General features: G+C 46.6%; 2 protein-coding genes and 2 pseudogenes across 3 annotated transcripts; 3 read left to right on the forward strand and 1 right to left on the reverse strand.

Annotated features, from left to right (window-relative positions):
- Positions 1 to 1504: 1504 nt before the first annotated feature.
- On the forward strand, positions 1505 to 2697 carry LOC120654614. Its single transcript, XM_039932190.1, has 3 exons — positions 1505 to 1944; positions 2111 to 2155; positions 2260 to 2697. The coding sequence occupies exons 1-3, from the start codon at positions 1607 to 1609 to the stop codon at positions 2315 to 2317; spliced, it is 441 nt and encodes a 146-aa protein (XP_039788124.1). The 5' UTR covers positions 1505 to 1606; the 3' UTR covers positions 2318 to 2697.
- Positions 2698 to 2977: 280 nt separating this feature from the next.
- LOC120654612 lies at positions 2978 to 7718 on the forward strand (annotated as a pseudogene). The gene is made up of 4 exons (XR_005667125.1): positions 2978 to 3343; positions 5061 to 5276; positions 6161 to 6618; positions 6725 to 7718. The product of XR_005667125.1 is annotated as a protein REPRESSOR OF SILENCING 3-like (transcript).
- A 156-nt stretch (positions 7719 to 7874) lies between these two features.
- On the forward strand, positions 7875 to 11319 carry LOC120654615 (annotated as a pseudogene).
- LOC120654613 (protein PHOSPHATE STARVATION RESPONSE 3-like) lies at positions 11222 to 14711 on the reverse strand. The gene is made up of 8 exons (XM_039932189.1): positions 14507 to 14711; positions 12988 to 13739; positions 12648 to 12852; positions 12473 to 12549; positions 12336 to 12375; positions 12158 to 12227; positions 11935 to 12004; positions 11222 to 11726 (listed from the first exon to the last, which is right to left on the reverse strand). The coding sequence occupies exons 2-8, from the start codon at positions 13663 to 13665 to the stop codon at positions 11499 to 11501; spliced, it is 1368 nt and encodes a 455-aa protein (XP_039788123.1). The 5' UTR covers positions 13666 to 13739; positions 14507 to 14711; the 3' UTR covers positions 11222 to 11498.
- Between the last annotated feature and the right edge of the window lie 768 nt (positions 14712 to 15479).

Raw genomic sequence — 15479 nt, forward strand, 5'->3', positions numbered from 1 at the left:
CAGAGCGCCCTGCTGCATCGTGCACATTGATACAGTGACACATTTGCCGACGCTTCCGACACTGATCATGCACATTGGCCATTGCACAGGCACAATGGCGGTGCGCCGGTGCGCCTGCGCCAGTACAAAGACGAAAGACGCGGGAGAAAGGAGCAGAGGAAAAAAGAAATCTTTTTTCTTGACACGACAGGTGCGTGCGTGCCTACATCCGCTCCCTCATTCCGCTGTGTACCAGCAACGTGCGCCCATATGCGAATGCTCCACACAGCTGGCGTGCCCACCACATCACACTACGGCGCCCAACCGTACGTACGCGTGCACCCACCAAAGCGCCGCCGCTGCACAAGGCAAGGGAAGGGCTTGTTCCGTGTAGGCGTAGCAGCATCGAGATTCGAGAACCGGTCGGCACGGAATGCATGCACGGGCGCACGCATGCGTTCACCGGCGACGCAGCAGAGGACAGCCGTGCCGTGGAGAGAACACTTGCCAGACCTGATGACCGCGTGCCCCGGCGTCACCGATCACATGCGTGCGCGCACCGTCGAGTACGGGGCGCAGTCGGAACCGACGCTGCCGGACACCTGCATCCTCAAAGCATCTGTGGGTGTGTTTAATCTCACAAAAACTCCAAATTTTCCATCACATCTCCATCACATCGAAACATTAAATATAACAAATGACTCATGCATGGAGTACTAAATATAGGTAAATAAAAAAACTAATTGCATAGTTTTGATGTACGTTGCGAGACGAATCTTTTGAGCCTAGTTAGGTCATAGTAGGACAATATTTACCACAAACGAACGAAAAGTACCACAGTGTGCTACAGTGTCCGATGTGATCTTTTCTACCACCTTTTCCAGGGATGTAAACACAGCCTGTATATTGTTTGTTCAGCAGGATGGCAGATAAGATGGTCAGACTAGTATGTAACTGTCGTATATTTCGTTGCGCCTCGTACATCTGCTGATCTGATCTGGGCCCTGTTTGGATCTTTATTTCTTGAACTAATTTGAGGACTAAAATTTACTCCATGACCATGAATTAGCTCTGTAAGCTTTAGTCCTTAGAGCTGTTTGGATCCATATGCTAATTTGAAGGCTAAAACATGTACCCCAACCATTAGGTGTACGTGTACTGGGTGGGTGAATTAGTCCAATAAACACCACTTGAAGGTGCTAATTTTTTTTTGGGTATGCTAATTTACTTTAGCTCCAAACTAGCACACCTGTTTGGATTCTTAAGAGCTAAAATGGATTAAAAGGAGGGTGCTAATTTTTAGCAACTGGATCCAAACAGGACCTGATCCTTGCAAAATTCCCAGACTGTGTGATCTAGGCCCAGCAGCTGCTTGCGATGCAACAATTTCGTAGAGCCAGTAACCGCAAGTGCCAGCAGATGGAGGCCAAGCAACCAGTTGGCTGCGCAGAGCCCACGTCAGCTCTGCGAATTTGAGGCCCTCCTCTCGCGCCCGCCGGGGGACGCTTGGCGCCATCCGGATTCTGGTGACCTCGCTCTGCTCTGCCTTCTTCCTTCAAACAGCACGGAGCTATGCCTATGCAGGTGCAGGCCACGCATGGCTCTGAAAGACTACTAGAGCTGCGCGATGCGGCCGCCAACGATGCCCCGCGGGGCGCCGGCGGGCCACGCCGGGCGTAGGCTCGGCCCCGGCGTCCTGAGGCTGCTGCAGGCGCCGGCCGTGGTGGCGCTGGCCGCGACGCTCGCGGTCTCGGCGCCCGCGCCTCCGGGTCCGGGGTCGTCGGAGCCGCTGTGCAACCTCCCGCCGACGCTGTCCGGCGACGAGGGCGGGCGGCAGGGGGAGACCAACAGGATCCGGCACCCCAAGTCGGACCGCGCGGCGCGCTGCACCTCAAAGTGCGTCAGCACCTGCGTCCTCGGCGGCTACGGCGCGCCGGGCGTCGCCGGGCCCTTCAACATCCGGAGGTACTCACCGCTGCTGAATCGCCGACGATCATCGTTCGTGCTCGCCGATGGTTGATTGTTGGGTCATCTTGCTCGATCGCGTCGACGACGCTCGTTGCTGGTCCCAACTAACCGATCCCCGTTTCTTGTTGGCATGGGTGATGGACGGCCGGACGCGTGCGCGCAGGCCCCTGGTGGTGTTCAAGGACACTTTCCGCAGCCGGCAGTACTGGTGCAGAATCAGCACGCGACATTCAGATTCTTCATTCTTCTGATTAGTATCCTCGATTGGCATGAACCTTGATCTGCTCTCATGCGTGGGTTGATTGCTTGCAGCCTGGTCGAGTGTTCAGACATCTGCAATCTGCTCCAGGATGGCGAAGATGACCAGTGAGATCGATGGATACAACAAGACAAGCTCTTGCATTCCATGGCGTGCCCTGACTGAGCTAGGCCGGCAACGGAGGCCCTGGCAGGTCGGTCGGTCTGCGCTCCCGATTGCCCGCTCCACACAATTCCAAGGGTGGAAATGCCATGCGAGGCGGAGCTCTTTAGCTAGATGGAACATGGAAGAAGATAGCTTAGATACTAGAACTCGAGTCACCGCTATTCACTTGCTCTCTGTAACAGATAGCTTGTGTGAGCTATCAAGGAAAGTTATGCAGCACAGCAGAAGCAGTCATGGTCTCTCCAAATTCACTGTTACTTGATGCTGCTGGCGTGTAAATCTGATTGTCTGGTGAAATAGAGGGGAGTGACGGATTCACATGATTTTGTTTGCGTTTGATCAAAAAGCATTGAAGCACGTCATTTTTTTTGGGTTGTTTTTTTTCTTTTCTAAAAACACTTTTGGTTGAGTTTGAGTGAAATCGCAAACTCGCACTAATGGTCTTTCAAGCCCATTACTAGTTGGGGTCCAGTAGGTCCAATATTGTCATCTTCCTCAACGGCGGCCCATATGAAGGCCTCGGCCCTCCAACCCGCAGCTCGTTGGTCCCACCTGTCCGAGGCAGACCACGCACGACTCTGCAAGGGGAGGAGCCACCTGGGCCGTCGCTGCTCGCTCCGCACGAATCTTACAGCATCGTGTCGCCCCTGTCCGTCCCCACCCCTCCTCTCCTCCGCCGCCGCCGCCGCCGCTCTCGCTTCTCCAACCACCACCGCAAGCAAGGATACCTTCCTCATGGCGGCGCCGGCGGGCGGGGAGGGAGGAGAAGTAGACGGCAGCAGCACGGGCTCTCTTTTGCGTATATTCGTGGGCGGGCTGGCGGAGAGCGTGGGCGCGGCCGACCTGGAGGCCGTGTTCGCCTCGGCCGGGCGCGTCGCCGGCGTCGAGTTCGTGCGAACCAACGGCCGCAGCTTCGCCTACGTCGACTTCCACTGCCCCTCCGACAAGGCCCTCGCGAAGCTCTTCTCCACTGTACTCATCACCCCCTTCTCGTCTGTAGCTTCTGTCTGTTATCTTACTCTGCTAGTAGGGGAGAACTGGAGATGAGTGCATTTTTTTAGGAAGAAGTCCATTTTTGACCATCCAACTATCGTCTGAGTTTGATTTTGGCCATGAAACTCTAAAATCGGATATTTTTTACCATCCAAATATCAAAATCGTTGACAATTGACCATCAGGCTGTTTTGGATGGTGGTTTCACTGACGTGGCCGACACGTGGCAGTGGGGGCCACCTGTCAGCTCCTTTTCCTCTCTTCCCTCTCGTCTGGCCGGTCAAAACCGCGGCGCGCGGCAGAGCTTGAGCTCGCCGGCCGGCGGCGCATGCCCGTGGCGGAGCTCGAGGTTGCCTGGAGCCAGGCCCGCTGGGGGCCGAGGTCACCCGCGCCGTCTGCTCCGACCAGGGACGGAGCTCACCCGCGTCGCCTACTCCGACCAGTGGCCGAGCTCGCCCGCGCCGCCCCCGCGGAGCTCGACGGCTCCGGCTGGGGGCTGCCGGGGGCCGAGCTCGCTGCACCACCGCAGCGGAGCTCGATGGCTCCGGCTGGGGGCCGCCGGGGACCGAGCTCGCCGCGCCGCCGCCTCGGAGCTCGACGGCGGCGGTCCTGGCCACGTGCCGAGCCTCCTAGCCTTGCTGTTGCTGCTCGACTCTCCTCTGCTCTGCTGCTGCCATGCCCGCGCGCATACCAATGATCGCCAGGCCACCCTCCGCCCTTTCTTCTCTGTTCTTTCTCTCGCCCAACATGAGTGCCAAACAAAGCTCCACCACCGGCTACAAATACTCCCACCAATGGCCGCCTCTCTCCAATTCCTATCACCCACGGCACCCAAACCTTCCCAGCTACAGCCGTGACCGAGACCTAGGCATAGCCGAGCTCCACAGCGCCGGGGATTTCAAATTCCGCGGCCGCTGCAGCCGTGCACCGTCGCCTTCATCCATCTCACCGTGGACAGCCCATCTCTGCCGACCTCACCCCAATCGACCGCCTGGGTGAGTTTCCCATGCCCCACTTGTGCTCACCGACCCTTTTGTTTCTCCGGCGCATCACTCCCTCTCGCCGGCACATGGCCGCGTCGCCGCGGCTCGCCGCCGGGCCGTGCGTCATGGGGCTGGGCGCGCTTGTGCGCTCGCCCGCCCTTGTGCCGTGCGTGCCGCGTTGGCCGTGCCGCCTTGCGGCTGCTGCACCACGCGGCCAGGGCCGCTGCCGTCCGCCGCCGTGGCCGGCATGCCGCCGCCGCTGGTGCGGAAAGGGGCAGCTGGCGGGGGGAAGAGGCAGGGGCGGCCGACGGCGAGGAAGGGGTGGGGGCAGGGGCGGCCGACGCCGAGGCAGGGGTGGCCGGCGCCGTTGAGAGGCCGGCACCGAGGCAGGGGTGGCCAGCGCCGGGACAGAGAGAGAGGAGAGAGTAGAGAGAAAGGAGCCGACAGGTGGGCCCCACTGCCATGTGTCGGTGAAACCACCGTCCAAAACAGCCAGATGGTCAATTGTGAACGGTTTTCATACTTGGATGGTCAAGAATATCGGTTTTGGAGTTTAATGGCCAAAATCAAACTCAGGCGATAGTTGGATGGTCAAAAATGGACTTCTTCCTTTTTTTTAACTCGTGAATCTAATGAATTCGGAAAAGAATAGTTATTCATAATTTTTTGCGTCCTGTTTGCCGTTGTCTGAACTTATGATGTTCTGTGCGCAGTACAATGGGTGTAAATGGAAAGGAGGGAAACTTAGGCTGGAGAAGGCTAAGGAGCACTACCTTACTCGCTTGAAGAGAGAATGGGAGCAGGAAGCTGCGGCGGCAGCGCAGGAAGCTGCGTCGAAAGATAATGTGGAGAAGCAGGACAAGCCGAAGCTGGATAAGGCTGCTTTGGATGGCTTAAAGATTAACATTTACTTCCCAAAACTGAGAAAGGTGAGCAGTTGCTTGTGTTGTAGACTGTAGTACAGGTGTTTGGAGCTTATGTCTGTCAGATTTTCTCACAAGCTCTCAGTACATACTATACGAGTTATGAGGCTTTATGAGCCGTACAGTTCTTTTAGTCAGTTCAGTCCCTAAAATAGGTCCAAGTATTAGAGTATTAGTTCATATACTACTACTCAACATTGATCTTGAATTGCTCATTTAGTCAATTATACTTCCTGGGTTCTTTAGATTGCTCATTCATCCATTTATACTTCCTGGGTTCTTTAGATTGCTCATTTAGCCATTTATACTTCCTGGGTAGATTCTAGATCATCATTCTCAGTAGTGAGTAGTTTTCTTATTAATAAGTCAAGTTCAGAATAATATGTTAATTGTAGGAGCTTCCCAGTACGATCTGGTTAGTGTGTTATGCTAAGCTCTATGTTATGTTTAATTGCCGAGTGGTGCTTCTAGTCCTATGGTCTTCCAAGAAGTGAAAAAACACAGATCTTAGAGGGCGTTAATGGACTTACTTTCAAAGGTCATATATGCGGTATATTATGGCATGCATATAATTTTATATGGTGGAACTGATTCTCCAACAGTGTTGCTTTCCTTTTTCACATGTGCTAATGTATGTTGTCATAACTCATAACTTGTAAGAATGGGTATTCCTCAAAGACTACAAGTTTAATATGTCCTGTAGGTAGGTTAGTATCTTATTGGAACCTTTGGACAAATAGTGTTACACAATTGTGAGAGCATTCAGCTACCTAATAAAACATAAACAAACGTGATGATTACTATTGTAGTATTGTTCTGTGCAATATATTGGGCAATGTCCAATGTGCGAATAAACTGAAAGGCATGTGTTCTCCTAAATCTATTTACAGGTTAAAAGCTTGCCCTTTGAAAGGCACATGAAGCACAGTACATTTCCAGCCATGTTTAAGTTCCCTTCTTATCCATTCTTTCTGTGACTGTGAGGACCTGTGGACCTACTGAAGCAGCTAATAATGAATATGCTTCAGTTCTAATGCTGCTGCATATGAAGAGCGCAACATCATGAATCTGTGATGAACAAGCTTTTTGAGAAGGAAAATGAGGCATTTGATTCATCAGAAATGGAGAAATTTGATGTTAATACTGACAAACACCATTGAACCCCTCAATGCTTGTGAATAACATGCAAAATGAAGAAACTGAAGAGGCTACAAGAAGATTTGCAATGGAAGAACCAGAAGAGTCTTCGAGACGAGGCTTTAGATGATGACCTTGTATTAATATTGCGTCCCCGCAAGTCCAATAATCAGTAGGGCAGGCAAACATGGAAAAGCAGGAAGTGAAAAATGTATGAAACGTCGCAAGTGCTTATTTGAGCAATTTGCATATCCTTTACAAATTTATGTGTAGTTATGTGCATGAACATGATCTGAATAACTTTTATTCATATGCAGGAATCACAGTTAAAAAAGCGCCCAAGTGTTGAAGAGGCTTCTCTTCCAAAGAAGAGGCAGAGAACTGAGGGTTCGTCTGAACCTAGAAAAGGGAAACAAGAACCTGTTTCAATTATGTCAGACATGAGAACCACGGGCAAGACTTTGCCTACTAAATCAGAAGACAGAAAAAGTCAACTGAAGTCTCCGGGTTCGACAGGAGAAGGGACATATGAGTTCTCTTCATTACTCCCCAGAGACAAAGGCTCTGCAGACCCTGAAGTTGTTGAGGCTCAGACAAGTTCTGGAAGTGCACAAAATGTGTTTGCAAATGAACCTAAAAAGGGCTCGATGTGGACTCAGAAATCAGCTTGGAGAGATCTTGTAGGGGGCATGGGAAGCACACCTTTCAGTATATCACAGGTGCTGCCAAACACCTATCCAGTACAATCAGTACATTCAAATGTCACTGAAAACGTGAGATCTTCAGAACTCCTGGAATCTACAATGCAGCTCCCGTCGGACCAGAAGTCTCCGAGTTCTGTGGCAATGCTGTCTGCTGGTGCTATAGATGAGTCAACTAGTGGCGAGTGCAAGGATAGCAATAAGCCACAAAAGGTGCGGGTGGTCCCAAAGATCACCATCAGTGAAGTCTGCCCTTTCACGAGAAATGCAGAGTCGCAAAAGCAATGGTCAAAGGCAAAGAAAGCTATATCTGGGTTCGCGAAGAAGAGCAAGGAGAGCAGTGGATCCAATGCCGGGAAGGGAAAACCATTGAAAAAAAGATAAAGCTGTTGTTTTGTGGGCTGTAACTCGTTGATCAACATTTCAATGACCATAGCTGTTGTGTTGTGATAATTCTGAAATAGCAAGGGCGGATTTTTGTAAGAGCAACTAAAATTTCTGTTTGCATATTGTAAACAATTGTTGCGCTCTTAATCCAGTTTTTTATGATATGGTAAAAAACAAAATATACTTCCGCCAATATTATAAAATCACTATGTCCTGGGCACCATTCTGTATTTTTTCAGTATTTTTTGTGTGTATTGTGAAGGGCCACGTTGCAAAGCCAGTTGTTGCAAATGGACGACAATTTCGCGGGGATCATGCGCTTGCGCGGGGCACCCTTAAAACTACCATCTCTCTCTCTCTCTCTCTCTCTCTCTCTCTCTCTCTCTCTCTCTCTCTCTCTCTCTCTCTCTCTCTCCTGAGTAGATGGAATGCCGTGTACATCTCTAAACTAGCCATGGACCTGGCCTCTCTCGTTCTCCTTCCATCCATTCTTCTCGTGATACCGTGCCTTGATTCCCATTAGATTCCAGACTTGCATTTCAACAAGGTGACCATTCTGTTCTAATGAAGAGATCATGTTATTCATGGCGATTCTCATTCTGATCGGGTTTCAATCTTTGGACACATGGCGACGGACGGTGCCGACTACCGGAGGCTCTTGCATGGGCGTCAGAACTCCCATCAGGTTCTGTTCATGTGTATTCCTGTATAAATTCTGTCGTTGAGTCACCTCATCATTTTGGTGTTGGCACTGTTGCTTGCATCATCACCACTGCGTCCTTGAGAGAAGCAATCCAGAGATTTCCACATCAATCACGGAATTTTTGTGCGGTTGCATTCCTTAAACAATATTGGGGATCATGCATGTTAAAGATGAATTCCGGTGGCGCTTCAATATTTGCGAAAGAATTTGTGTTTTTCTTTGTTGAAAATAATTGGCCTTATGCCATCACCAACAATTGACTCGTATGGAATTTCATCATGTTCTCCAAAGGAATTTGTACTTCAGAATCAATCTGCAAAACTTAGTTATCATACTTTCTTATTGCTACTGATATGCAGATGGACCGGGTTCAAGTAACTAATCAAAGTCGCTATTGGTGCGATCTAGTGCATTCATCATGTTTTCCATTTTCAGAACTCATGATTTTTGCTTGGTATGCCTCCAAATTTATTCGCTGGATTTATCTCCACCGATTTTGCTATAGAACAGGCTCCCGTAGATGGAGCAGATGGGTTCGAGGATGACAATCTTGCTGCTGCGCCACAATCACCGCCCCACAATATTGGAGCAAGTTCCCAAAGGAATCTAGGCTCTGCAGATTGGGGCGTTTTTGGTAGCATGAAGATCGTGCTGTTCAAATCCAAGCTCAATTTGCTTATACCATGTGGATTCTTGGCAATACTGATTGATTATACCAGCCAAAATCAGGTCATTTCCATACACGATTCGTCCATTTGTAGAACTTCCACAACTGCTTTTGCATGCTTGTGGTCTTTTATTGATGTTGTTACTTTGTTTTCTGAAGGGCTGGGTGTTTCCTCTGAGCCTGTTGGGTATAATTCCTTTGGCAGAGCGATTGGGTTTCGCTACCGAGTAATTTTCCTTCTTATAATTTTCCTTCACACTTGGTGTGTTTTTGTGATCTTCTTGCACAAAAATGTTTGACTATTTACTTCTTGATGCAGGCAATTAGGACTCTTCACTGGCCGAACAGGTCTCCACTACTTGCTCTTCTTCTGAAGCATTCTGAATTGAATTTCATTGCATGCAGCTGCAATTTACCTGAACTTTCTCCACATTTCATGCGCAGCTGGAGGCCTTCTGAATGCTACATTTGGTAATGCAACAGAGCTGGTCATATCGATTCATGCGCTACGGAGTGGAAAACTACGGGTGGTTCAGCAATCTCTGCTCGGATCAATCCTGTCGAACACTCTCCTGGTTCTTGGTTGCGCATTCTTCGGTGGGGGACTTGCCTGTGGCAAAACCGAGCAAGCTTTCAGAAAGGTGTCCATCCTTATCAGTCTGCAGGATTGCTTGGTACAGATGGAGTGTTGATCCTGAATTGTCGACAGGAAGATGCAGTGCTGAACTCCGGTCTGCTCTTGATGGCGGTGATGGGGTTGGTCTCTCCTGCTATGCTGTACTATACTCACACTGAAGTTAACTTGGGCCAGTCAGCGCTGGCATTATCAAGATTCAGCAGCTGTATAATGCTTGTTGCTTATGCTGCTTTCATTTATTTCGAGTTGTCGAACAGTCGCCGTCGAGATGAAGCTAGTGAGGCAAGCATGATGAGATCATTCTCTTCAACTCACTACTTATTTATCCCTTTGCAAGTTTATGAGGTCCTTGTTTTCATTTTACTAGGGAGGAGGTGGAGATCAAGGGGATGATGACTACGAATATGCATATCCTGAAATTTCCAAATGGGAAGCCATTGCTTGGCTTACAATTTTCACTGCATGGATCTCAGTTTTCTCTGACTTTTTAGTTGGTGCTATCGAGGTATTACATCTCACTGATCTAATGGATGGTACTTTTTGGCCAATTCTCTTGTTTTTCACAATTTGTAGCAATCACATTTATCTTCTATCATGGAGAGATATGGGTTAGCACTGCAAGTGGTTTGCAGGGGGCTTCCAAGGCTTGGAAAATACCGATTGCATTCATCAGTACTGTTTTGCTTCCAATTGTGGGGAATGCTGCATAACATGCTAGTGCTGTTATGTTTGCAGTGAAAGACAAATTAGCAAGCAGCTTGAGATTGCTAACCATTTTTAGTAAATTTTCTTTAAGTATGGTTTTGCAGATCTCTTATTTGTCTTTTTATAGGATATTTCCCTTGGAGTGGCTATTGGGTCGTCAACGCAGATATCCATGTTTGTGGTGGGTTGTTTAACTATATGCTGCTCATTATCAACTTGTTCAGAATTAGATTGGCTATGCTTCACCAGTCATGTTAATCTAGTTCACAAGACCTGCTCACAAGGGTTTTTTTTTTCTAAAATGACTGGTACCTTTTCTTCTTGTTTTTTAGATACCATTTAGTGTAGTAACAGGATGGATGACGGGCCAGCCAATGGACTTGAATTTCCATCTATTTGAAACTGCAAGCCTCTTGATAACCGTACTGGTCGTAGCATTTTTGTTGCAGGTACTGAAATAATATAAACACCACATTATGTACTATTGCAAGATTCCTTGTTTCATGTTTTTTTGGTCACAATTTTCAGGATGGAACTTCGAATTGTTTCAAAGGGTTGATGCTAATTCTCTGCTATCTCATAGTAGCTGCCAGTTTTTATGTATACGCTGACCCAAATATTGACGGTAAGGTTTCATTCTCTGTGCGACAAAGAAGGTCCTGATTGCTTTTCTTTTTCATAGTTCTCTAATTAAAAAGAAATCTCTGAAGTGAGCAAGATCAACAACGCAATGATTTTGCATAATGTATATTTTGAATTTTGTGTTGCAGGTGTTTAGCCTCCAAAACTAGTTGTTTGATGATCGGATGGATTGTTCACAAGTTTTTGTACTGTGGGACTGCGTGACAGTCAGAAGTCAGAACAGGAGCTATTTTGTGTATCTTTGACCGACTTCTCGGTGTTGCTCACATTCAAAGGTTTTTCAAGGACACCCACCATTGTAGATATGCAGAAAATGAAAAGTTCAACATGAATCTACTGTTCTTGTGTAGGCAACAATGCGCACAGAAATTATAGGAAGTAGAAAGACTTGAATTTTTGTATGAACAATTGTTGTTCCATTTTCATCTGAAAGTTAATCATATACAACGGCTAAACTCATCGCAGTACTAGTTGGTCATGGTCATAAGATACATAGAAGAAAGATCAGCATCTAGGCGCAAGTGCTAAAATTCTACAAGGAAAAAGAAGCAAATATTCAACCAATCACCATGTTCATCAAAGATATGAACATAGTGTGTCCTTCTCAAGATCATCCTGAGCCTTTGCACTGTTGTTATCCACTTGTGACTCACGAATTGCATTCCAGGTCAGTATCTGAAATTTTGCGCCTTGACAGTGGATCTGAAGAGGTGTCCTCTTTCATCTTGGTTTCCTCTTTCTCTGTGGATTCTGGCGCTTCCTCTTTTGTTGAATTTCTCGTGGTGGATAAGGAGTTCCTTGCCTTTTGTTGTTGTTCTAATATCTTCTGCAAATATCTTGCATGTTCTTCTATGCGCAGCTGTAGTTGCCTTTGCACCTGATGCCCAAGAAAAATATTATCAATGTAATTGTTGCCGGTAAACTTAAAATTCGTTTGAATTCACTAAGAGCAGTGATGGTCGAATGACGATTTTCTAATAGTATTTGCCAAAAATGACTGCACAGACGAATCAAAAATCTATACAGAATACAGATCTTCTAAATATTATATTATATATCGCTGATCATAAGTGCCTGGTATTTACCTCTAATTGTTCATGAAGTTGTTTCTGAACCTCCATTTGCATCCGAAGAGCTTCTGCTACTTGTAAGCTCCTAAGGGAGTTAGTAGTTAGAGAGATTGAGTTTAAATGGTTTTGAAATTTAAATTTGTTCATCCACACTGTAATTTGTTCTAATAGTTGCATACTCTTGTGGTCAAGCCAATGGCAAACAGGCAAAGGAAATCCAGGAGGAGGGGATGCTCACTTCTTTTTGTCGGCATCATTTCCTGGTATTACCGATTGAGATTTCTTGCCTTCTGAAGAGGACTTCTTATCTTAATTGAGCATGTAAAAAAACCAATAAATACAAAAGGAGAATTTTTCAACATAAAGCAATTACCAGGACTTAAAATATATATGCTTTGAATTGCTACTTTAAGTACCTTGTTTTGTCTCTGGAAGATACTTGGCGAAACGATATTTCTGCATTTCCCAACAAAAGGAGTGACTTGAAAATCAGAAATGATAACTGTTTAGTGGAGAAAGTGACTATGCACGGGAAGAAATTCCACCCAATTACCTGCAGATGGCTCTTCACATGATAGATGGTCAAGCCTTCTACCTTCATGAGCTTCAGCACACCCTTTGGTGTTGTCTCTACAAGATTTTGTATTATTGATATGTTAACACCAATTTAAATTTCAAATCAGAGAATTTGTTTACAATGAACTAGAAGGACCACGAGTGTGCCCTACTTTCTGGTCCTCCAAGCTTGTTGACAGCCTCTACAAAACGCTCATGGAGCTCCAGTGTCCATCTCAGTCTTGGTTTGTTACATGCTTCAGCTCGGGGTGAACTCAGCGGAACTTTGACAATAGATGCCGCGCTCGGGAGGTTTTCTTGGTCAGAGAAAGATGGCACTGTACAAGAAGAGGCTTGTGGTGGTCTTTCGTAGATGTCCTGATCAAGAAGAAGTTGTAGGGAAGGAACTAGCTAAGAGTTTCAATTAAGGCATAACAAATAGATTAAAGTGGACAATATAAGCTACTGTTAGTGTCGAATACCCACGAAGGTAGAGATCAATTGAAGACTCACATCTAATCGAGGGCTTTCTTCGTTGTTGGTGATGGCCATTCCGAGCTGTTCAGACAAGAACTGAAACTCCATCTGCTCACTGAAAGCCATGACATTGCTTTCTCCATGGAAACTACCTTCTGAAACGTCTCCAGAAAGGTTAAGAAAGTCCTTGAGATCTCCTGAATGTTCAACATCGTCATGACCACCATTGCTGAGGTCAGCACCAAAGAGCAGTGAAGAAGAGCTGGATGACTGCCGAGCCGAAATCTGCGGCTGCTGCTGCTCACATTTAGGAGGATGGGGTAGGAAAGGCAGAGCGCCTTTTTGCTGGCACGATTCGGAGCTTGTCTTGAACGAGGAGAACATACTTGTGCAGAATGTGGAAGAACTAGATGAAATTGGATCCGACAGTTGGGCTTGTGACGCGCGAGAAGCAGAACTTTCAGGATTGGACTCAGGACTCCGTTTATGAAGGTCAGGAGGAAGGATCTTTGTCAGACTCAACGAACCAATCATCTCTGACTTAACGCTCGAGGATTGAGCAGCACATGATGACTGCGGATCATGCGCTGAACCACAGTGATCGGATTTAGCACTGAACAGACTATGACCTGAAGGCTGCGGAGCAGTGCATGTGTGTGCCATTCTGTCAGGGCCAGTTAGTTGCTTCACAGCAATAATGCTCCGTGTGCTCATGGCGCCTTGAGGTTGTCAGTGTCTTTGGCCATTCACCACTGAACAGGAGATATTGAGGACTGCTTGCTCCAAGCCTGCATAGCGAAAAATCTGAATAAGAACACGCAGTTCCAAGACCTATCAAATAGTCTAGGCCAGGTTGTGGCATTTTGTTGCAAGTCCTATCAAATCATTAATGGATCTAAAAGGGAAAATAAAAAAATATAGAAAAAATAGAGATCGGAAATATGGATGCAGAGTGAACTATTGTCTTGTTTATGCCCAAAATAAAATTTGGATAATATGTCGGAAGAGGTAAAAACACATATGCTAACAGTAGCAGCAATACACTGAAATGGATAAAAGAGAAGATCTGCAATATGATTTAGACCCTTCAACAACAGCAGCCTTTTGGAGTTTTAGTTGATGTAACAGTATCCTGCTTTTGAACCGTCAGGTTCAGAGCAGCAATGTCTGAACAGAAGAAAACTCATAGCAGACTTGTGATAAGAAGCCCAAGGCACATCACAAGAAGGAAAGCAAAACTGGGGAAAATACCAATGCAAATCTTGTGATGGTTCCAAATAAAACGGCAAATTAATGAATTATCAAGGCCACTTCGTTTTTTTAAAGAAGAATTATCAAGGTCAGACAGTTCAGATAGTTCCACAGTTTGACTAAATTTTCATGAAACGAGATCTGAAGGGGAAACTCAAACACAACCTGCGGATTATAAGAGCAGAACAAGATTCCTAGAAGAAACCAGAACACGACCAGGAGTGTCGGAGTTCAACTCTTAAGACGGGAATCAAGAAGGGAGCGGTTCTGGAAAGAAATGGTGGTGGAAGATCCAAACCCCCACCTGACAATGAAGCGCAGGATGACGAGTTCTAAAGCGTAAGAGATTCAGAACTCAGAAGCTAGCAGCAGCGTATCCTCTCCCCACAGCACCTCTCTCCCCTCTCCTCTCTATTCCTATCCTATCCATTATCTCTCTGGTTTTAAACTAGTAGTAAGTACTACTAGCATGACAAATGATTGGTGAAACTATACTGGCCTCTCTCTCTCTCTCTCTCTCTCTCTCTCTCTCTCTCTCTCTCTCCTCTCCTCCTCCCTCCCTCTCTCTCTCTCTATCCATCCACTTGCTTTCATTTGTTTATGCCATTTTGTCCCTGCTTGCTTCTGATATTGGGAAGACAGCATGGTATTTCAAAATAACAGGCCAGGCTCACCAATTTTGTTGCCACAAGTTCGAATTTTTCTCTCGTGTTTTGTTGGCACACGTATGACGTATGTATTTCCCTTCCTTTTAAGCTAGCTCATAGGATGAGAGGTAATATTACGTCCCCCCCTCCAATTTAGGACGCATTTTAGTGGAAAGAAAATAGATTTTTCCCTCTAGTTTCTGACAATACTGTCAATTGATGTAGTATAAAATCAGCATAATCCTAAAGGTACTTTGAATACGATTAACTTTCATCAACTAATCACACATACAAGTTGACTACTTATTATAAAATATTTTTAAAAAAAATATGCATCAAACATGTCTACTTGGATCACAATTACTTAAAAAATCTAAGAGCCTGTTTAGTTCTCAAAATTTCTCATGTGCTACAGTAACTTAAACATGTCGACCTGATACAGTGCACATGTGGGGCCATTGATAATTAGGCGAAAAAATTAGGGCTAAAGAAAACGAAGACCCTGTTCTGCTCCAGCACCAGCCAACAGTGTTTCCTCTCACACAATTCCAGCAGCAGCCTCTAGCCAGCCAGCAGTGTTTTTCTCTCACACCACTCTAGCAGCAGCCTCCAGCACCAGCGCAGCGAACA

This window comes from Panicum virgatum, chromosome 1N (genome assembly GCF_016808335.1).
Source record: "Panicum virgatum strain AP13 chromosome 1N, P.virgatum_v5, whole genome shotgun sequence".
In the NCBI taxonomy this organism is placed as follows: Eukaryota; Viridiplantae; Streptophyta; class Magnoliopsida; order Poales; family Poaceae; genus Panicum; species Panicum virgatum.